At 37.4% G+C, this 15,657-nt stretch overlaps 1 protein-coding gene across 1 annotated transcript; it reads left to right on the plus strand.

Moving 5' to 3' along the window:
• The first annotated feature begins 12,004 nt into the window (after positions 1-12,004).
• Positions 12,005-14,580, plus strand: LOC147858163 (uncharacterized). Its single transcript, XM_087326685.1, has 6 exons — positions 12,005-12,115; positions 12,555-12,700; positions 13,138-13,356; positions 13,564-13,779; positions 14,000-14,089; positions 14,238-14,580. Exons 1-6 carry the CDS (start codon positions 12,067-12,069, stop codon positions 14,442-14,444), a joined length of 927 nt encoding a protein of 308 aa, XP_087182811.1. The 5' UTR covers positions 12,005-12,066; the 3' UTR covers positions 14,445-14,580.
• The last annotated feature ends 1,077 nt before the right edge of the window (positions 14,581-15,657 follow it).

Genomic DNA, 15,657 nt, shown 5'->3' on the forward strand with positions numbered 1-15,657 from the left:
TCTTTTGGAACCCTATTATTAGAAGTGAAGACGGTATGATGCTTGGACATAAAAAATACTTGCATTGGGGGAGGATGCTAAGGTACACGATTAGGTCGGTACACGATTGGGGGGTCATCAACATGAAGATGCGGGAGGGTCAGGCTATTAGTTGTAGGTTTACTGGAAGACTAGTGAAGGTGACCCAAGTGATAGATAAGACCATTGATGGATTAGGTAAGTTGAACGCGGGTGAGGGTGGTTTCTAGGTGAGGGTGATGCACAATTTATCCGTGGTAGGTGCTCAACTAACGAGGAGCATTTGTTGGGTAACCTAAGTTCATTGACGGATGTTGGCAACTAGTTGGCGGTGTTCAAGGGTAGGAGGTGGCAATTGAACTCAGATCCTAAGACACTTGATCAAGATTGTAAAATATGGTTTTTTGACAACAAGCCCTTATATGATTTGGAGTAGGATCCATTAGAGGTATGGTGACAGACACTAAGAACAAACAACTTGAAAAAGTATTTTGAGCACAATACTAACCTAGGAATACAAATCATTGGCTCCAAAATGGTGGGTGTTATAATGATTTACAATAGTTGGAAGGATAAAGGCATATTGGATGACGATCTAAAGTCGTTTTGGAGGAGACTATGGGCATTGGATACACCAGAAAAAATAAAGGCTTCATTGTGGCTTCTTAGCCACAAGGCGGTCCTATAGGGGAGTGGTTGAGTTCCCGTGGTGGCTAGGCTGGCTATAAGTTATGTGTACATGCTTTGGAATTGGACAACGACGACCATCATTTCGAGTAGAAGCCTTCAAATCATGGCAACGTGTGGTGTGAATGGGAACTTTGTGTGGGGCTCCAATACATGGATTGTCCCTAAAAAGGGAAAGCTCTCATACATGGAGGTGATGTTAAATATTTGGTTTGAGCTTGTGATCCCACTATGGATTCAGGTAAAAACTCTGTTGTATTCTATTTGTGAACTAATGCAAAGTAATGTTTTGTTTTGGAAAACAAAAGTTGTAGTAAGGGCATCGGCCTTACGGAAATGCAACTTCTTTTCTAGAAACACCAGGACATTTGAAATAGGTAATATGTCGCATTTTGAGAACTCCCCATCTAAAAATGACACAAATTAGGTTTATTCACAAAATGGGGTGCCGCATGCGTAAAGGATTTTAAAAAATGACCCAAAAATATATTGATTTCTAGCATGTACGAAAATTTAAGTGTTCAAAAAAATGCCTAAATAATGGACATGCCAAACTTACAAATGAATGTCCAAAATGACTAACACCAATATTTATATAAATTCATGAATCCAAATCTTAATGTACAATACAATATTTACAGTTAACGTATCAGGACAATCGTTTTCCAAGTTTATGCCATCATCCTCATACCCATTAGATGAAGTAGTAGGAGTTTATGAGGTCTCGTCCTCATCATCTATGGCAACTAATGCATTGTCTTTATCCAATTGCAATCCAACTTCATCGAGGTTATGAGTCATGCTTCTTGTTTGCCTTTGTGTTGTGTCAAAAGCCACATTCGAGATCCTCTTTTAGTAGTATCACGTGTCAATGGAAATTTTCTCTTGACATAGTAGTATCTCTTAATTGCAAGGTTCACAATTTGCTTTAAGATATATTTTATATAAATATACACACATAATTAGAAGAAGTCACTTATTTAGTGGGGTATGCTTTTTAGAATATGCACAAGGACTCATGTTACTATTATACTTGCGTTGACGAATATTACCCATGTCTAAGATTTGGACAAAAACATGGTAGATAGAATATACGTAGGATGATTTTGTTGACGTGATATTAGTTAGTTCTATTTCTCGCTATGTTTTCATAAACCCCATACGCATGAGTCGTGCCTTTTTAAAATTCAGCTTAAATAAGGCATTTTTTAACATCTCACTAAGATATGAAAAAGAGAATGCAACATATTACCTGTTTCAAATGACCTGATGCTTAGAATATAAACCACAACAAAGAAGTACTTTAAATAAGATAAATAAAGTGAAAAGCACTTGATAAGTTATTGAATAACTTGATGACGAAAGTGGGGCCTATTCCAGCCTACCCTGATCCTTCTACGTAGTGCAATCTATGCCATCCATTGGCTCTACTCTACTCTTCTGGCCACAGTACCAATAGTTGGTAGTTCTATTCTTCTGGTTCTTGGCTCCACCTTGACTGCCCCTGCTCATGGAGGGTTCGCAACAATTGTCAGCATCTCTGTTGTGCCTCTAATTTTGCTCATATAAGCCACCATTGCTGTGCACTGACCCGCCTCGTCCTCAACGACCACGAGGCTGATCCGCCTCCATGTACAACATCTTGTTGTCAACGTGCGTGCTCGTCGACACACCCACGTGGTTCTCTTCAACAAGAAGCATTGATTGCAACTTGAAGAAGGACGATATTTTCTCAATGCGCATTGTGGTGCATTGACCCGCCTCATCCTCAACGACCACAAGGCTGATCCGCCTCCATGTACAACATCCTGTTGTCAACGTGTGTGCTCGTTGACACACCCACGTGGTTCTCTTCAACAAGAAGCATTGATTGCAACTTGAAGAAGGACGATATTTTCTCATTGTGCATTGTTGTGCACTGACCCGCCTCGTCCTCAACGACCATGAGGCTGATCCGCCTCCATGTACAACATCTTGTTGTCAACGTGCGTGCTCGTCGACACACCCACGTGGTTCTCTTCAGCAAGAAGCATTGATTGCAACTTGAAGAAGGACGATATTTTCTCAATGCGCCAAACCTCCTAGGCAGACACACACCATCTCATCCTCATCCACCATCATGTTGATGGGCTCGAGTGCGTCGCAGATCTCGTTTATCTTGGAGGTGTAATCGGCCATCAACATATCTGTTTGTCGGATGTTGTGCAGCTCTTGTTTGTTCCTTTGTCCATGTTCTTGTCAACTCTTGTCTGGAGGTCAAAAATTTGTTTGAAATGGTTTTCAACTACAGAGGATTTTCTCAACCCTCGCTCTCTAATACCATGTACTAAATGTTTACGTGTGTGGAAGTTTGTAAAGATAACAGACACTATCGAATAAGAGGGACAATGGAAGACAATTAGGAATACACAAAGAATGAAGTTGGAGAGCAAGTACACAATGAGTGAGAGAGACATAGAGTTAGTAGACAACAAGAAACTCAATTCAAAATGATAATACTCTGTTACACATAAGATGTGCTCAATAAGCACTTCTCATAAAAGCCCCTGATAGTGGGTTGACACAAGTACAGACAAGTACTTTAATCCGCATAATTGAGCATCTGACACTAGCGACCTATTATGTTCCTATTACTAAAATAGGAATATAAACCTCTAACGGCCTGTCGGCTCCTAGCCGATTTGGCTTTTGGCTTCTTTAACCGATCGGGCATGTTGAGCTTGTCACTCAACATTACAAAAGCATCATCTCCCAGATTTCTGCAGAAGGCATGACTATCAATGATGAGCGAAAAGCTCTCATGCTGATGAACAATCTCCCCCCATCATGGGAAACTTTCATCACGACTGTGTGTAATGCGTCGGCTTTGCCCGTTAAATACTCTGAGATCACGAATTCTATTATGTCCGAAGACGCTCGGAGAAAAACATTCACACATGAGTCAACAAATGATGCTTTCATGAAGCAAAGTTCGACCGATCAACCAAATAGTTGGGGAAGTTCTTCCCAATAGTGGACCAATGCGAATGTGCAATTACTACAAGAAGTCTAGACCGATAGCATATCATCATCTCTTTGTTATATTACGTGGGAGTGTCGAATACGGTGAAATATAATGGAGGTATTCACATTACCTCATTGGATAAGCTAATTTAGGTTATTCTTCTAAATAGCATAAAGGGTAGTTGCCCTAGTTTAGTTAGTATATAACCAACTTTGTAACCAATTTTTAAAGATGATGTTGTATTGCCTATTTTGAATTATAATACAATTAGTATTTTGTGCCTCTCTCTCTCTCTCTCTCTCTCTCTCTCTCTCTCTCTTCCTAGAATTGCATGGGAAGCAAGCAAAAAGATCCAAAAGACCCATAAAAGCAAAATTTTGTGTTCCAGTTGGATGCAAGATATCGAAAAATGGTTTGGTAGATGGGATGCAAGACACTTGCTTCATGATGCATCACTAGATTCCTCTTTAAATGAGGCCTTTTTGCAACGCCAATGTATCATGACATGGGACAAATGTCGAGGCTCATCCTTCACACATTATACTACACATGTTGCACCTAACTACAAAACCATATTCTTTGCGGAATGGGGAAACCGTACACATCGATACATGTTAGAGCCCATACCGTTATCTATCATTCGAACCATTCCTTCCATGCGACTTAGCTCACATGCATTGCGATGTGAGACGGGGCGTTGGGGGCACAAGTGATGAGAGTGGTCGGTTATCCACACTTTGCCCTAAACAAGTTTGCGAATCTGAGTATAACACTTGGATACAATGCTCTACCTTTGATCATATTCGACCATACTTTCCACATCTCTTCGACCGAGCCCAATCCTTGCATGAATTCCTCTCACAACCACAATGTGCACTCTCGATTGCAACATTCATTGGTAAAGTTCTTGAACATTGAGAGTCACTACTCACTTCCACACGTATCACGTGAAATGTAATATTTTTTGTCTCATAGGTCATATTTGACCTCCGAAGACAATAATATAATCTATCTATCTATCTCTCTCTCTCTTTCTTGTCAAGCCTCCATTGATATCTGTCTTCTTGTTCTTTATTCTAGACGACCAACCTCCAATAGTGAGTAGACCTTCACTTTTTCCCTTTTTCTACCTTTGGCCACGCCACTTCACGACAAGGGTTCCACTAGAACCTAGGCCATTATAACATCCCGTATGGTAGCCAAACATTGAGCATGCTTGCTAACCAAATGGCAAGCATGCATTAAGGTTGAGTGGTAAACATGCACAAAACTAAGGATATTATATACAAGGATGTTCCAATGTTGCTAAACTATTACAATTCAATGTTAGTCTTCAATAACACATTTGAAAAGCCTCTTGTATTCAAGGTCTTGTATATAAAATAAAGATTCTTGTTCATTCTTTCTTTCTTTTACACATTTGTATTGTTTTTTGTCTTCAACCTTGGCACCTAGTCAATAAGTTCATTTATCAACATGACATCATGTTCTCTAGAAGTTTTGTGGAATCTCTTTCATGTGAAAATCATCAAAGAATGACTTTGCTTTCTTTGTCAAATTCCTAAATCTTATAGTAACTTTCCTTCTTTGAATGAACCATATGGAGTTCCATCTTGTTAAATTCATCTTGAAATATCAAAGTCGAAAACATTTGTTAGCTACCCCAAAAGCTCATTTGCCAACAATTGAAGCTCAATTGCTTTTATAACATCGTGATGAGAAATTCTTGAAAATATCCTCACACGTCTTGACCTCCATGGGCTACAATATCCATTTAAAAAACATACATTACAATTACAATGGTAAAATTTGATGCATGTTCTCTAGTGAGTTGCCAATGAACACAACGCAAAATTACAAAAAGCAAACTAGGGGTGAACAAACAACATTGAATCAAGGAGTACATGCAGAACAATGAGTAGGATGGTGATAGAATGAGTAGGATATGATCTAGTATCCATTAGGATTTTGTCTTTGTAAAAAAAACAATGCATATAATTAATCATATGTACATGAGATGTGTGTGTGTGTGTGTGTGTGTGTGTGTGTGTGTGTGTGTGTGTGTTATAGAGAGAGCAAATTAGACACCAAAGAGAATAGAATCTGTTAGGCGAAACTAGAAGAAGATTTACAAATTACAAAAATAATATCAACGTTACATACAAGAGGGTAGATTTAGTATAAGACTTGGTCTATAAAGAACATATATGTGAGTACATTCTTGTGAACATATAATGTTATGACCAATCTTGTAATGAATAGTACATCAAAGTGGGATGTAAGATGGTATCATCATGATTTGCGATAAGAATAGATACACAATACATGCACACATACATAAGATGTAGAACATGCATATCATACATAACATGTATAACATACTAACATAACAATTGAATGCATTATTCCATAGATATTGGGAGAGCTACAATCAGGATATTGAAAAGGTTTGGATATTCATGCATTCTTCATCATATTTCTGTTAGGGTTTTGTTGGTGCCCTTAAAAAAAGTTAGGAATTATTAGGGTTTTAGGATGTTTATAACCTCATTATACAAATAAACCTTGCTATCCTTACTATGATCCTAACCATCAATTGGCAAGATAAACCCTCTAAGGTGTCAATTGCAACTTGCAATGCTATTAATATATAAAGGCAAGTCCTCTAGGACGAGGAGGTGACCATTTCTCAAACTCTAATTGTGCCACATTGCCCAATACCTAAGGTACCTAATGGAGGAAATAACAACTATGAAATAGAAAGCATTTCGCGTTAATCAAAGTCCATAATATCCAACTATGTATTTATTTTGCAGGCAGTTTGGTAATTGATGCATAAATTGTCTGCGGGAAGCCTGTTGATAAGGAATCAGAAGCTTGTCCTATCAATCCAAGTTCAGTATCGAACCATGTATGAATGGGGCTATAAGTTTTAATAGTTCCTTGGTTCATTCAACAAATGGATTCAAGAAATCATAAAATAATCCGAAGGAGGCAAGAAGATGAATTAACTGCTCAAAATGATTTTGGCAGAATTTACAGAATTTATATGACATTGATAATCAAATCGAGGAGTTGAACCGCTCATATCTCTTAAACATTATGGAATCTATCTCTTTTAAATGGCATTGTTCAATTTGTTGTCACTTAAACGTCTAAATTATGTGGACATTGTCACTTAAAAGTTATGTGTGCTCCATGTGTATTTCTTGGTACCAGAATTCGACTCTTTTCTTTCTTTCACTGGAAATTTGTTATTATAAAAAACCTATGGAGATACCTAAAACCCTATCTTGAAATATTGACCCCTTTCAGATGTTGGAACATCTTATACTCACCAAAATACATTACAGATATATTGAGACCATGAATGCATATTGGTGGACATATATATACTTGTAAAGAACCTATACTTTGGTGGGTAATATATTCTCAAAGATCAATTTAAATATTCAAATGCAAAATAATGCATTTGTGTTTGCTTTTTACATGTAATTCATACATGGACACTAAAAGTTTACTCGAAACAAAAAAGAGAATGCATAGTCATGGGAATGAGTGGAAGTGATGGAGGGACCAAAGAGAGGCATAGCGTTAAGTTAACGCAACAAAAGATGATAAAAGTAGGGTTGTAATATTGAATACAAAACATGCAATGAACATGCATGATTATAGAGCAAAAACAGCCTCAAACTTCATTTACAATTATCCATTAGTGTAAGGAGGGAATGATTACTTTAAGAATGTAAAATGATAGCAAATTATGCATCAAGATGGATTCCATCTTATGTTAAAACGCAAGCATAACAGTTTAGATTGGGTGTTGTAATTATTGCTTACAATACCCAATCTAAAATGTTATGCTTGCATTTTAGGATGCTTAGCATACAATACATGTAGAATACCTATACTAAGTATTCTACCTTTAAAAAAACATATTTAGAATACTTATTCTATAGATAAAATACATTACATACTTTAAATATGTAGAATATGTATAATACTTCTTAAATTTTAAAGTTTTTTAAATATTTTTATATGTACATTTAAAAAAATGTTTAAACATCTTGGAAAAGTTAAATACTTGTTACATATGTACAGTATGTCGAATACTTTGAATAGATGAAATAGACAAAGAATCCATGTAGAATACTCTAGAATAATCTAAAATATATTCTAAGTATAAATATACATTTTTTAACAACTACGGACCACGGTGTGTATGATGGATTGCTTAGAGCACACTTTCTTACAAAACTCCTATGATAAAAATACACAAAATCAACAAGTCAGTTGATACACAAATTCGACTAACTTCCACTTTTGTGCATGAAAAGTTTGGAGCGTGCAAGCATAAGTTGTAGTAAGGGCATTGGCCTAATGGAAATGCAACTTCTTTTCCAAAATATAAACCACAACAAAAAGTATTTAAAAGAAGCTAAATAAAGTGAAAAGCGCTTGATAACTTATTGAACAGGGTTCCAAAGGTATAAATGCGGGAGGGGATGAAGAAAAGAATGTGTTTACCTAGACATTCTCTTCTGTTAAACAAACAAAAGGAAAAAAAGGTTATACAAAGAGGTTAGCAAAGGGGATTCGAAAGAAGCAATGTCATGGCAAGAATTTGTAGATGGGCAACTGATGGTGGAACTTTCTGGTGGAAACTACCTTAGCTCCGCTGCAATTATGGGTCAAGATGGCAATATTTGGGCCCAAAGCCCGAACTTCCCTCCGGTTCTCCTCTCTCTCTCTCTCTCTCTCTCTCTCTCTCTCTCTCTCTCTCTCATTGCATTGAAATTTGAGATAACCCAAGTTCCTTGCTTTGGCACTAGTCGAAACTTCTCTATTCATTGCAAGTCTCCATCTAATCATAAATGTACGCAATTGAAGCCATCATTTAATACATGCATCGATGGATCTATGTGTTCTATCTATTTCTTATAACAATATATACACTTAACTCTTGAGCTCTCATCAAAACACATCAACAGGTGCCACAAAACCTTAAAGCACACAATTGTGGGCCTTCACCAATAGGATACATCTTACCAACATCCCTCAGCATGAATTAGGACACACCATACAAACAATACCCACAATTCTCATCACACACTTGAATGAATACCATAACATCACATCGAGACTTGGTGCAATGAGCATGAGATCTCATGGAATTGTTATTCCATCACATGATTGTGTAATGAAAGGTAACACTCACTTGGTTTGAATACAAATTTCCAAGTTCAAATCTACATACAAATGCTTGTGTGGTATCACAACACTTCGAGCATATTTGTGATCTACATATTTGTGTGTTTCAAGTAATTTGAGTACACGTCACCAAGAATAGGTTACTAAGAGTAGACAAGTCATAGGAATGGCCTGGAGTAGTGTGGTTTAATCTAACCTCGTATTCCGTAATGTGCTTGTGCGTAAACGTTATTTTTGTGGTATAATCTGTCGCATGTGAGCAACTTACCAATGTTCATTCTCAACACATGAGATGATTGTGGACTTCTTCCATGTGGGAGGTGTATTGATTTTCTACACCATTGACATTTGAGCATATTGATGCACGTAGGTTCATTCTCACATGAACCACTTCAAATCAACAAAGCATAAGCAGGTAGATAGGCTATGACAAAGATAAATACCCACGTTTTAATGCCATGTGACGAACTAAGTAGTACATTTTAAACCAATCAGACGTGATGGATGAGTGAATGGAATATCATAAATTGCTCACTTTGTTCAAAACATAATCGCATACATTAATAACTACAAACGTAAACTTTGATACATGTTCTCTAACAAGTGTGATCACACACAAAGTTTATGGTTGATCTTGTTGTTGAACAAACGACATTGAATCAACGATAGGTACATGCAAAATGATTGGTGTATATGCTACCTTTCGTATGTACTCTCATAGAATTATAAACCAGCATGTAATGGTGGTAGAATGAGTATGATATGGTCTAGTATAGACAATACATAGGTGGAATTTAATCTTTGACACATGTTTTTCAATGAGTGTGTTCACTAACATACAAAGTGTGTTTATGCTTGACTTCTGAACATGTACTTTTGTTATGCATAAAATCAACACCATAATAAGTCAAATATGAAAAGGTAGCTTGATGATTGTTATGATCCATTTTCAATCATTTGAATTAAATGTCCATTTCAAACACAAGTTTATTATACATGTGGTAATTCCTATCAATGCTCTTGCTCATTTAAAGCTATGAAAAACTGTTGATTGATTGAAACTTCATAAATCATAGTCATGGTTCCTACCAAAGAGCCCAATTGATTGAAACTTCTTATTGAAGCTCATGTGAAAAATCTTCCAGAGCCTCTTTGTATCTTGATTTTGTAAAGAGCTAAACATATAATTCTATGTAGAGGAATGAATCAATTATGTAAGATGTAAGATGGGTGTGTATGTATTTGTGTTAACGAGAGAGAATTAGACACCAAACACGATAGAATCTATTAGGTGAAACTGGGGGAAGATTTACAAATTACAATAGCAAAATCAACATCACACTCAAGAGTGTGGGGGCCTAGGGTTTAGATTAAATACGAGACTTGGTCTATAAAGAACCTTTATATTTAAGAACACATAAAAGGTAAGATCAATCTTGTAAAGAATGTGAGAGTGATAAATATATTTATCATTAATACTAGGTCATATAGGTCCTAGGAATCGCTAAGTCAATGCTAGATTGTAGCATCGGTTTGACTACATCGTTGAGCTCGACATCTCAACAATCCTTGGGACTTGCTCAAAAGATAAGATTTCGGGAACACGTCGTGATCATTTGCAGCTCGGGAGGAGTAGAGCATAGTAATCTTGGAGATATGGTATACAAATATGTAACGGCTAATGTATATACACATCGCAATTGGCAAATATGATATAGTAATCTTGGGTGGGCCATGATGTGGGTCTAAGGGAATCGGATGTTATCTCCGTTTCTCCAACGCAAAAATTGTACCTCTTTCTTGTGATTTTATAATACCAAGTCGTATCTTTAAATTTTCTTTTTTAAAAGAGAAAAAGAAAAGATATCCAGAATAGAAGATTCGAAGGATGACTAGGTGTACGTTGGCCGATAGCCATAAGTGCAAGTCAAATGGGTGAGTCGAACAGGATGTAGGTGGAATGGCGGAGATGTAAAAAGTTGGCTTTGATACAACGGACAAGAACGTGTCAATGAGATGGTTTGTATCATCGTATGATTAGCGATAAGAAATAGAACCCCCCCCAACTTTCCTTCAAGTCTTTTCTCTTTGCTGAACACATGGTACTGACACTGTCACACATAGCATACATACATTACATGCATATCATACATGACATACATTCAGATTATGTAGTGGATTGAAGGTGGGGGGCAGGTCCCATCACCGTGAGAAGAGAAGAGGAAGTAGATAGATAGATTATATTATCGTCTTCGGAGGTAAAACATGACCGATGAGACCAAAAATATTACATTTCACGTGACACATAGTGGGAAACCACCCTCAAAAGAAAATAAAATAGTGGTCTAAATAAACTAATTTTCTTAAGTCAACTATAGTAATAAATGAAAAGATAAAAAAAGTTAGAAGAGGTTTTCGAAAGTAGACAAAAGTAGAGAAAAAGATGGGGAAAGAAAAGCTAGCCGTGGATAATGAGGAGCAAGGTCCGAGTAAAAAGCTCATAATTTCCTCGTCAACGTGTGAAAGGTAGTAGGGAGTCTCGATCTTCAAGAGAGAGAGAGAGAGAGAGAGTATGTAAGTGGCTTGACTTTCTTGACTTTACACCGTAAAGCCTCGGGTCCTTATCTTAGATCCAAAAGTCAAACACTTTGTTTTATTCAATGACCATGTCATCACATCATGACCACGCTCATGCCTTGACTCGCTCTCTGTCTCTGTCTCTGTCTCTGTCTCTCTCTCTCTCTCTCACACACACACACCCAGTTTCACTGTTTGGGATGCTTGCCATGGCAGCTCCAGCCTCCACTTGCTCTTCTTCTCCCAACTCCTAAAGTCAATACTTTAGTCATGATCGCTTCCGACAAAAATGATTTCGTCTGCTTCATTCAGTGGCGATGGCGATGCCATAACTCTGTCTCTGTCTCTCTTTCTCTCTCAATACACACACACACACTTACTTTTTCATGGTATAAATATCCGCCATGCAACCTCCAGTTTCTCATCAATTTCACCTTTCAAACTGTGCCTCACTCCTTATTCTTCTGCATTCTCCTCACCTCCATTCTTCTGCAGTTTGATCTTCTTCATACTTCCATCTTCGTTTCTTCGCGTTTGTTGTTTTCATTATCATTCTTCCGTGAGAAGCCATGTCAAGAATCCAAGAGGACTGTGTCAATCTCCACCAGGCTTTCAGAGGTAGCTTCTTCTTCTCCTTCTCAGTCCTCAAAATCTCCGAAATGTTCGACTCATTTCGTTTCTCAATGTTTTCCGATATATTAGATTTCCCATATGTTCATAACAGAAATGTAGTCTGTGCCAAAATGAAAAACAGAAAAATATGTTTAGCAGAAACTCCAAATTCCTTACAATGCCAGACATGTAGGTAGCACAGTAAAGTAAAGTAAAGTCATTATGGCCACTTGTTCCTATGCTTCGGATGTCGTTATCGATACTTATTTATTTTGAGATTTAAATGCCAGAAAACATTTAAAGCAACAACTCTAGGTTGGAATGGCAACACAGTAGTCTAAATTAAAGACACTCAAAGAGCCATTTCTTACGTTAAAGAAACTTCAGAGGCCCGGCTAGTATTGCAAAAGAATGATCTGATTTGTCTTCTGTGGTGATGCTTTAGGTTTGGGCTGCGATGACAGGAAAGTCATCGAGATTCTCGCACACAGGAATTATGTGCAACGGCAAGAACTACGCCGAGAGTATAAGATACGTTATGGCGACGATCTCATTGATAAATTGAAATCAGAGCTCCACGCCAAATTTGAGGTTCGTATTTGGGTTGAACATCCATCAATCCTCCCCGAACGTTTTGCATGTTTACCACTATAACCCCCTCCCCCCCAGATTTTCAAATCAACAGAACTACCCTTCAAATTTACTTAGCTATCCAATCTGTTTTAACAATTTTGCACCAAATTCAAATGATAAGTTTTATAATTAGGAGATTGATTGCATAATCTGCCCCTAATTACCGGCGAATTAGCTAGAGAATAAGTTACAGTTGATCTATATGTCAATCCTTAATTAAGGGCAAACCTATCTTGCAAACTACAACCAAATATGTGGCTGATTTTCCCTACTTAAATATTAGAGGTAGTTTAAATTGGTGAAACGAACCATCAAACGTTATCTTTGTCATGCTGCCATATATCTCGATTTCGACATTATTATATCTGGACCTGTATCGTTGGTTATACACACAGAAAGCAGTTGTTCTTTGGATGTTGGAACCAGCCGAAAGAGATGCGGCCATACTGAGGGATGCCCTCCAAGGATTGGGTACAAAGGACATTGCCTTGATCGAAATCATTTGCTCTCGCACCACATCACAGTTAGAAGCCATACAGCGAGCCTACAATTCAATATATAAGCGGAACCTCCATGCGGACATTGCTTCGGATACAAGTGGTGACTATAGGACGGTATGTTCACCCTAAGCATCTTAACTCCAATTCAGTCTCCCTGCTCTTTATGGTTTCGATATCATGATATGGTCAAATAAATTTGTCTGATTTTTATCCTCCTTTAGAAGAATCAACGGTTGGAAAGAATGAAAGCTGAAATGCTGGATGACTCCAGAGCACTGACAAGTTTCTTTTCTCTGATAATGTATTATGTGTTTGTTGCAGCTTCTGATGGCATACATGACTAACCCTAGGCAAGAAACTCCTTTCGATGATGAGTCCCAGGCGCTCGACGATGCCAGGTTGCTCTATAAAGCCACTGAAGGCAGGATCGGTACCGACGAGGCTGACATAATTCATGTCTTCAGCTCTCGAACCGCGAGACAATTGAATGCTGCATTCCATAGATACTGGGAGAGCTACCATCAGGATATTGAAAAGGTTTGGACATTCGTGCATTCTTCATCGTGTTTCTTGTTAGGGTTTTGTTGGTGCCCTTATAAAAAGTTAGTAATTATTAACGGTTTTAGGATGTTTATAACCTCATTATACTAATAAACCTTGCGATCCTTAACTACGATCCTAAGCATCTATTGGCAGATACGCGATGGTGTATCATCACATTGTGCTAATTTGCATGTAATGTCTTGTCTTATTCTAGGTCATGGAATCTGAAACATCTGGAAATTTCTCCAAGGTATTGAAGACAATAATTCAGTGTGTACATAATCCAACCAAGTACTTTGCAGAGGTGAGATTTGGACGTTAATTTATGCCTGCATACTTGAGCACATTGTATTTGTGATTTCTGAGAGGGCTTTCTTTTGGCCTATTGATCTTTCTCCACATGAAATTGATGGTTACTAAAGGAAAGGGCGGCTGGGTTAAATGTTTTGCAGATGCTATACTGGTCCATGAAAGGGATTGGAACCAATGATGATGCATTGATTCGCGTGATTGTGACAAGAGCGGAAATAGATTTGCAAGCTATTAAGATGGAGTTCCAGCGTCTGTACAATGAAAATTTAGAAGATATGGTATCATCTGATACCTCTGGTAGCTACAAGAGGTTTCTTCTTGCGCTTGTTCGTGCAGGCCACCATTGAATGTGTATGTGTTCTAGATAAAATTCTGTTGTGTGTTGTGAATAATATAGGGCGATAAACATTCTTTAGCCCATATATGTATGTATTCTGAAGACAATTTGGTTATTAATCTATCAATTTGTTTGTTCAAATCAAAGTCCATAATATCCAACTGTGTATGGATGGTGGTATAAATTTCAAAGCTGATACTTGATAAGTAGATTAATCAAAATAATCTCGAGTTACAAAAGCAAAATTTACAAGTTGAAATATGTTATATTATATGCCATTGATAATCAAATTGACATGTTCAATTCCTTATATCTCTTAAACGTAATGGATTCTACAAGCTGAGTTTCATAATTATGTGCCATTGATAATCAATTTGAGAAGTTGAATTCACATCTCTTAAACTCGATGGAATCTATCTCTCTTGACATTCAATGTATTTTTTTATTTTTTTTTTCCAAAAAGATTTCCTTCATTCGTATTAAGAAAAAATGTCGGAAGGCTACAAAATGTACAATTAGAGTGTTATATACAAAAAGGATGATTAGGGCAAGGGCCAGGGGTGATGATATTTCCAGATTGGTTCTTGAGAGGAGACCGTGAATAGAGGCAACTTTCTCCATAGCTGCAGTAATTTTTTCGTTTTCTTAAGAACAACCTCCAAAGAGCCCGACATATTGTCATATTGCACACGCACTACTGCCAATAAGCTCTCCCATAATTTCAGCAATATATCTGAGAGAAGTGGAATTATGGAATCATATCGTCTTTTACAACGATACTATAATTGTAGATATGGTTTTCCATACATGGGTTGCACACATTTGCTTTCGAGGTTGCTGAAAAGGGAGACAGATATTAGATGGTTGTTGATGATTGTCTTAGCCTCTAGCGCATCATCTGCCTCATACAATAAGAGATTGGAATGGAGAACCCCCCATACCACTGATCCCCAAAGAAGTGGCAACCTGCATTAATTGTCTGGAATAAAGGAAAAACTTTATTCCATACATGTTGGGCTAGTGAACAGGACCAAAGAGCATGCTTGGTAGTTTCCTGCAAGTCACCGCAATAACTACATTGTCTAAGAACGGTCACCACATTTCCTTTCAATGACTGACCTATTAGTAGTGATGCATGTAGTAAAAGCCATCTGAAGAGAATGTATTTTGTTGGTCCCCTAAAGGACCAAATCCATTTCCAATAAGACTTCAAATGATTGTTT

This window comes from Azolla caroliniana, unplaced genomic scaffold, assembly GCF_043228905.1.
Source record: "Azolla caroliniana isolate FFs.n. ecotype wild unplaced genomic scaffold, voAzoCaro1.0.p SCAF_11, whole genome shotgun sequence".
NCBI classification, from domain to species: domain Eukaryota; kingdom Viridiplantae; phylum Streptophyta; class Polypodiopsida; order Salviniales; family Salviniaceae; genus Azolla; species Azolla caroliniana.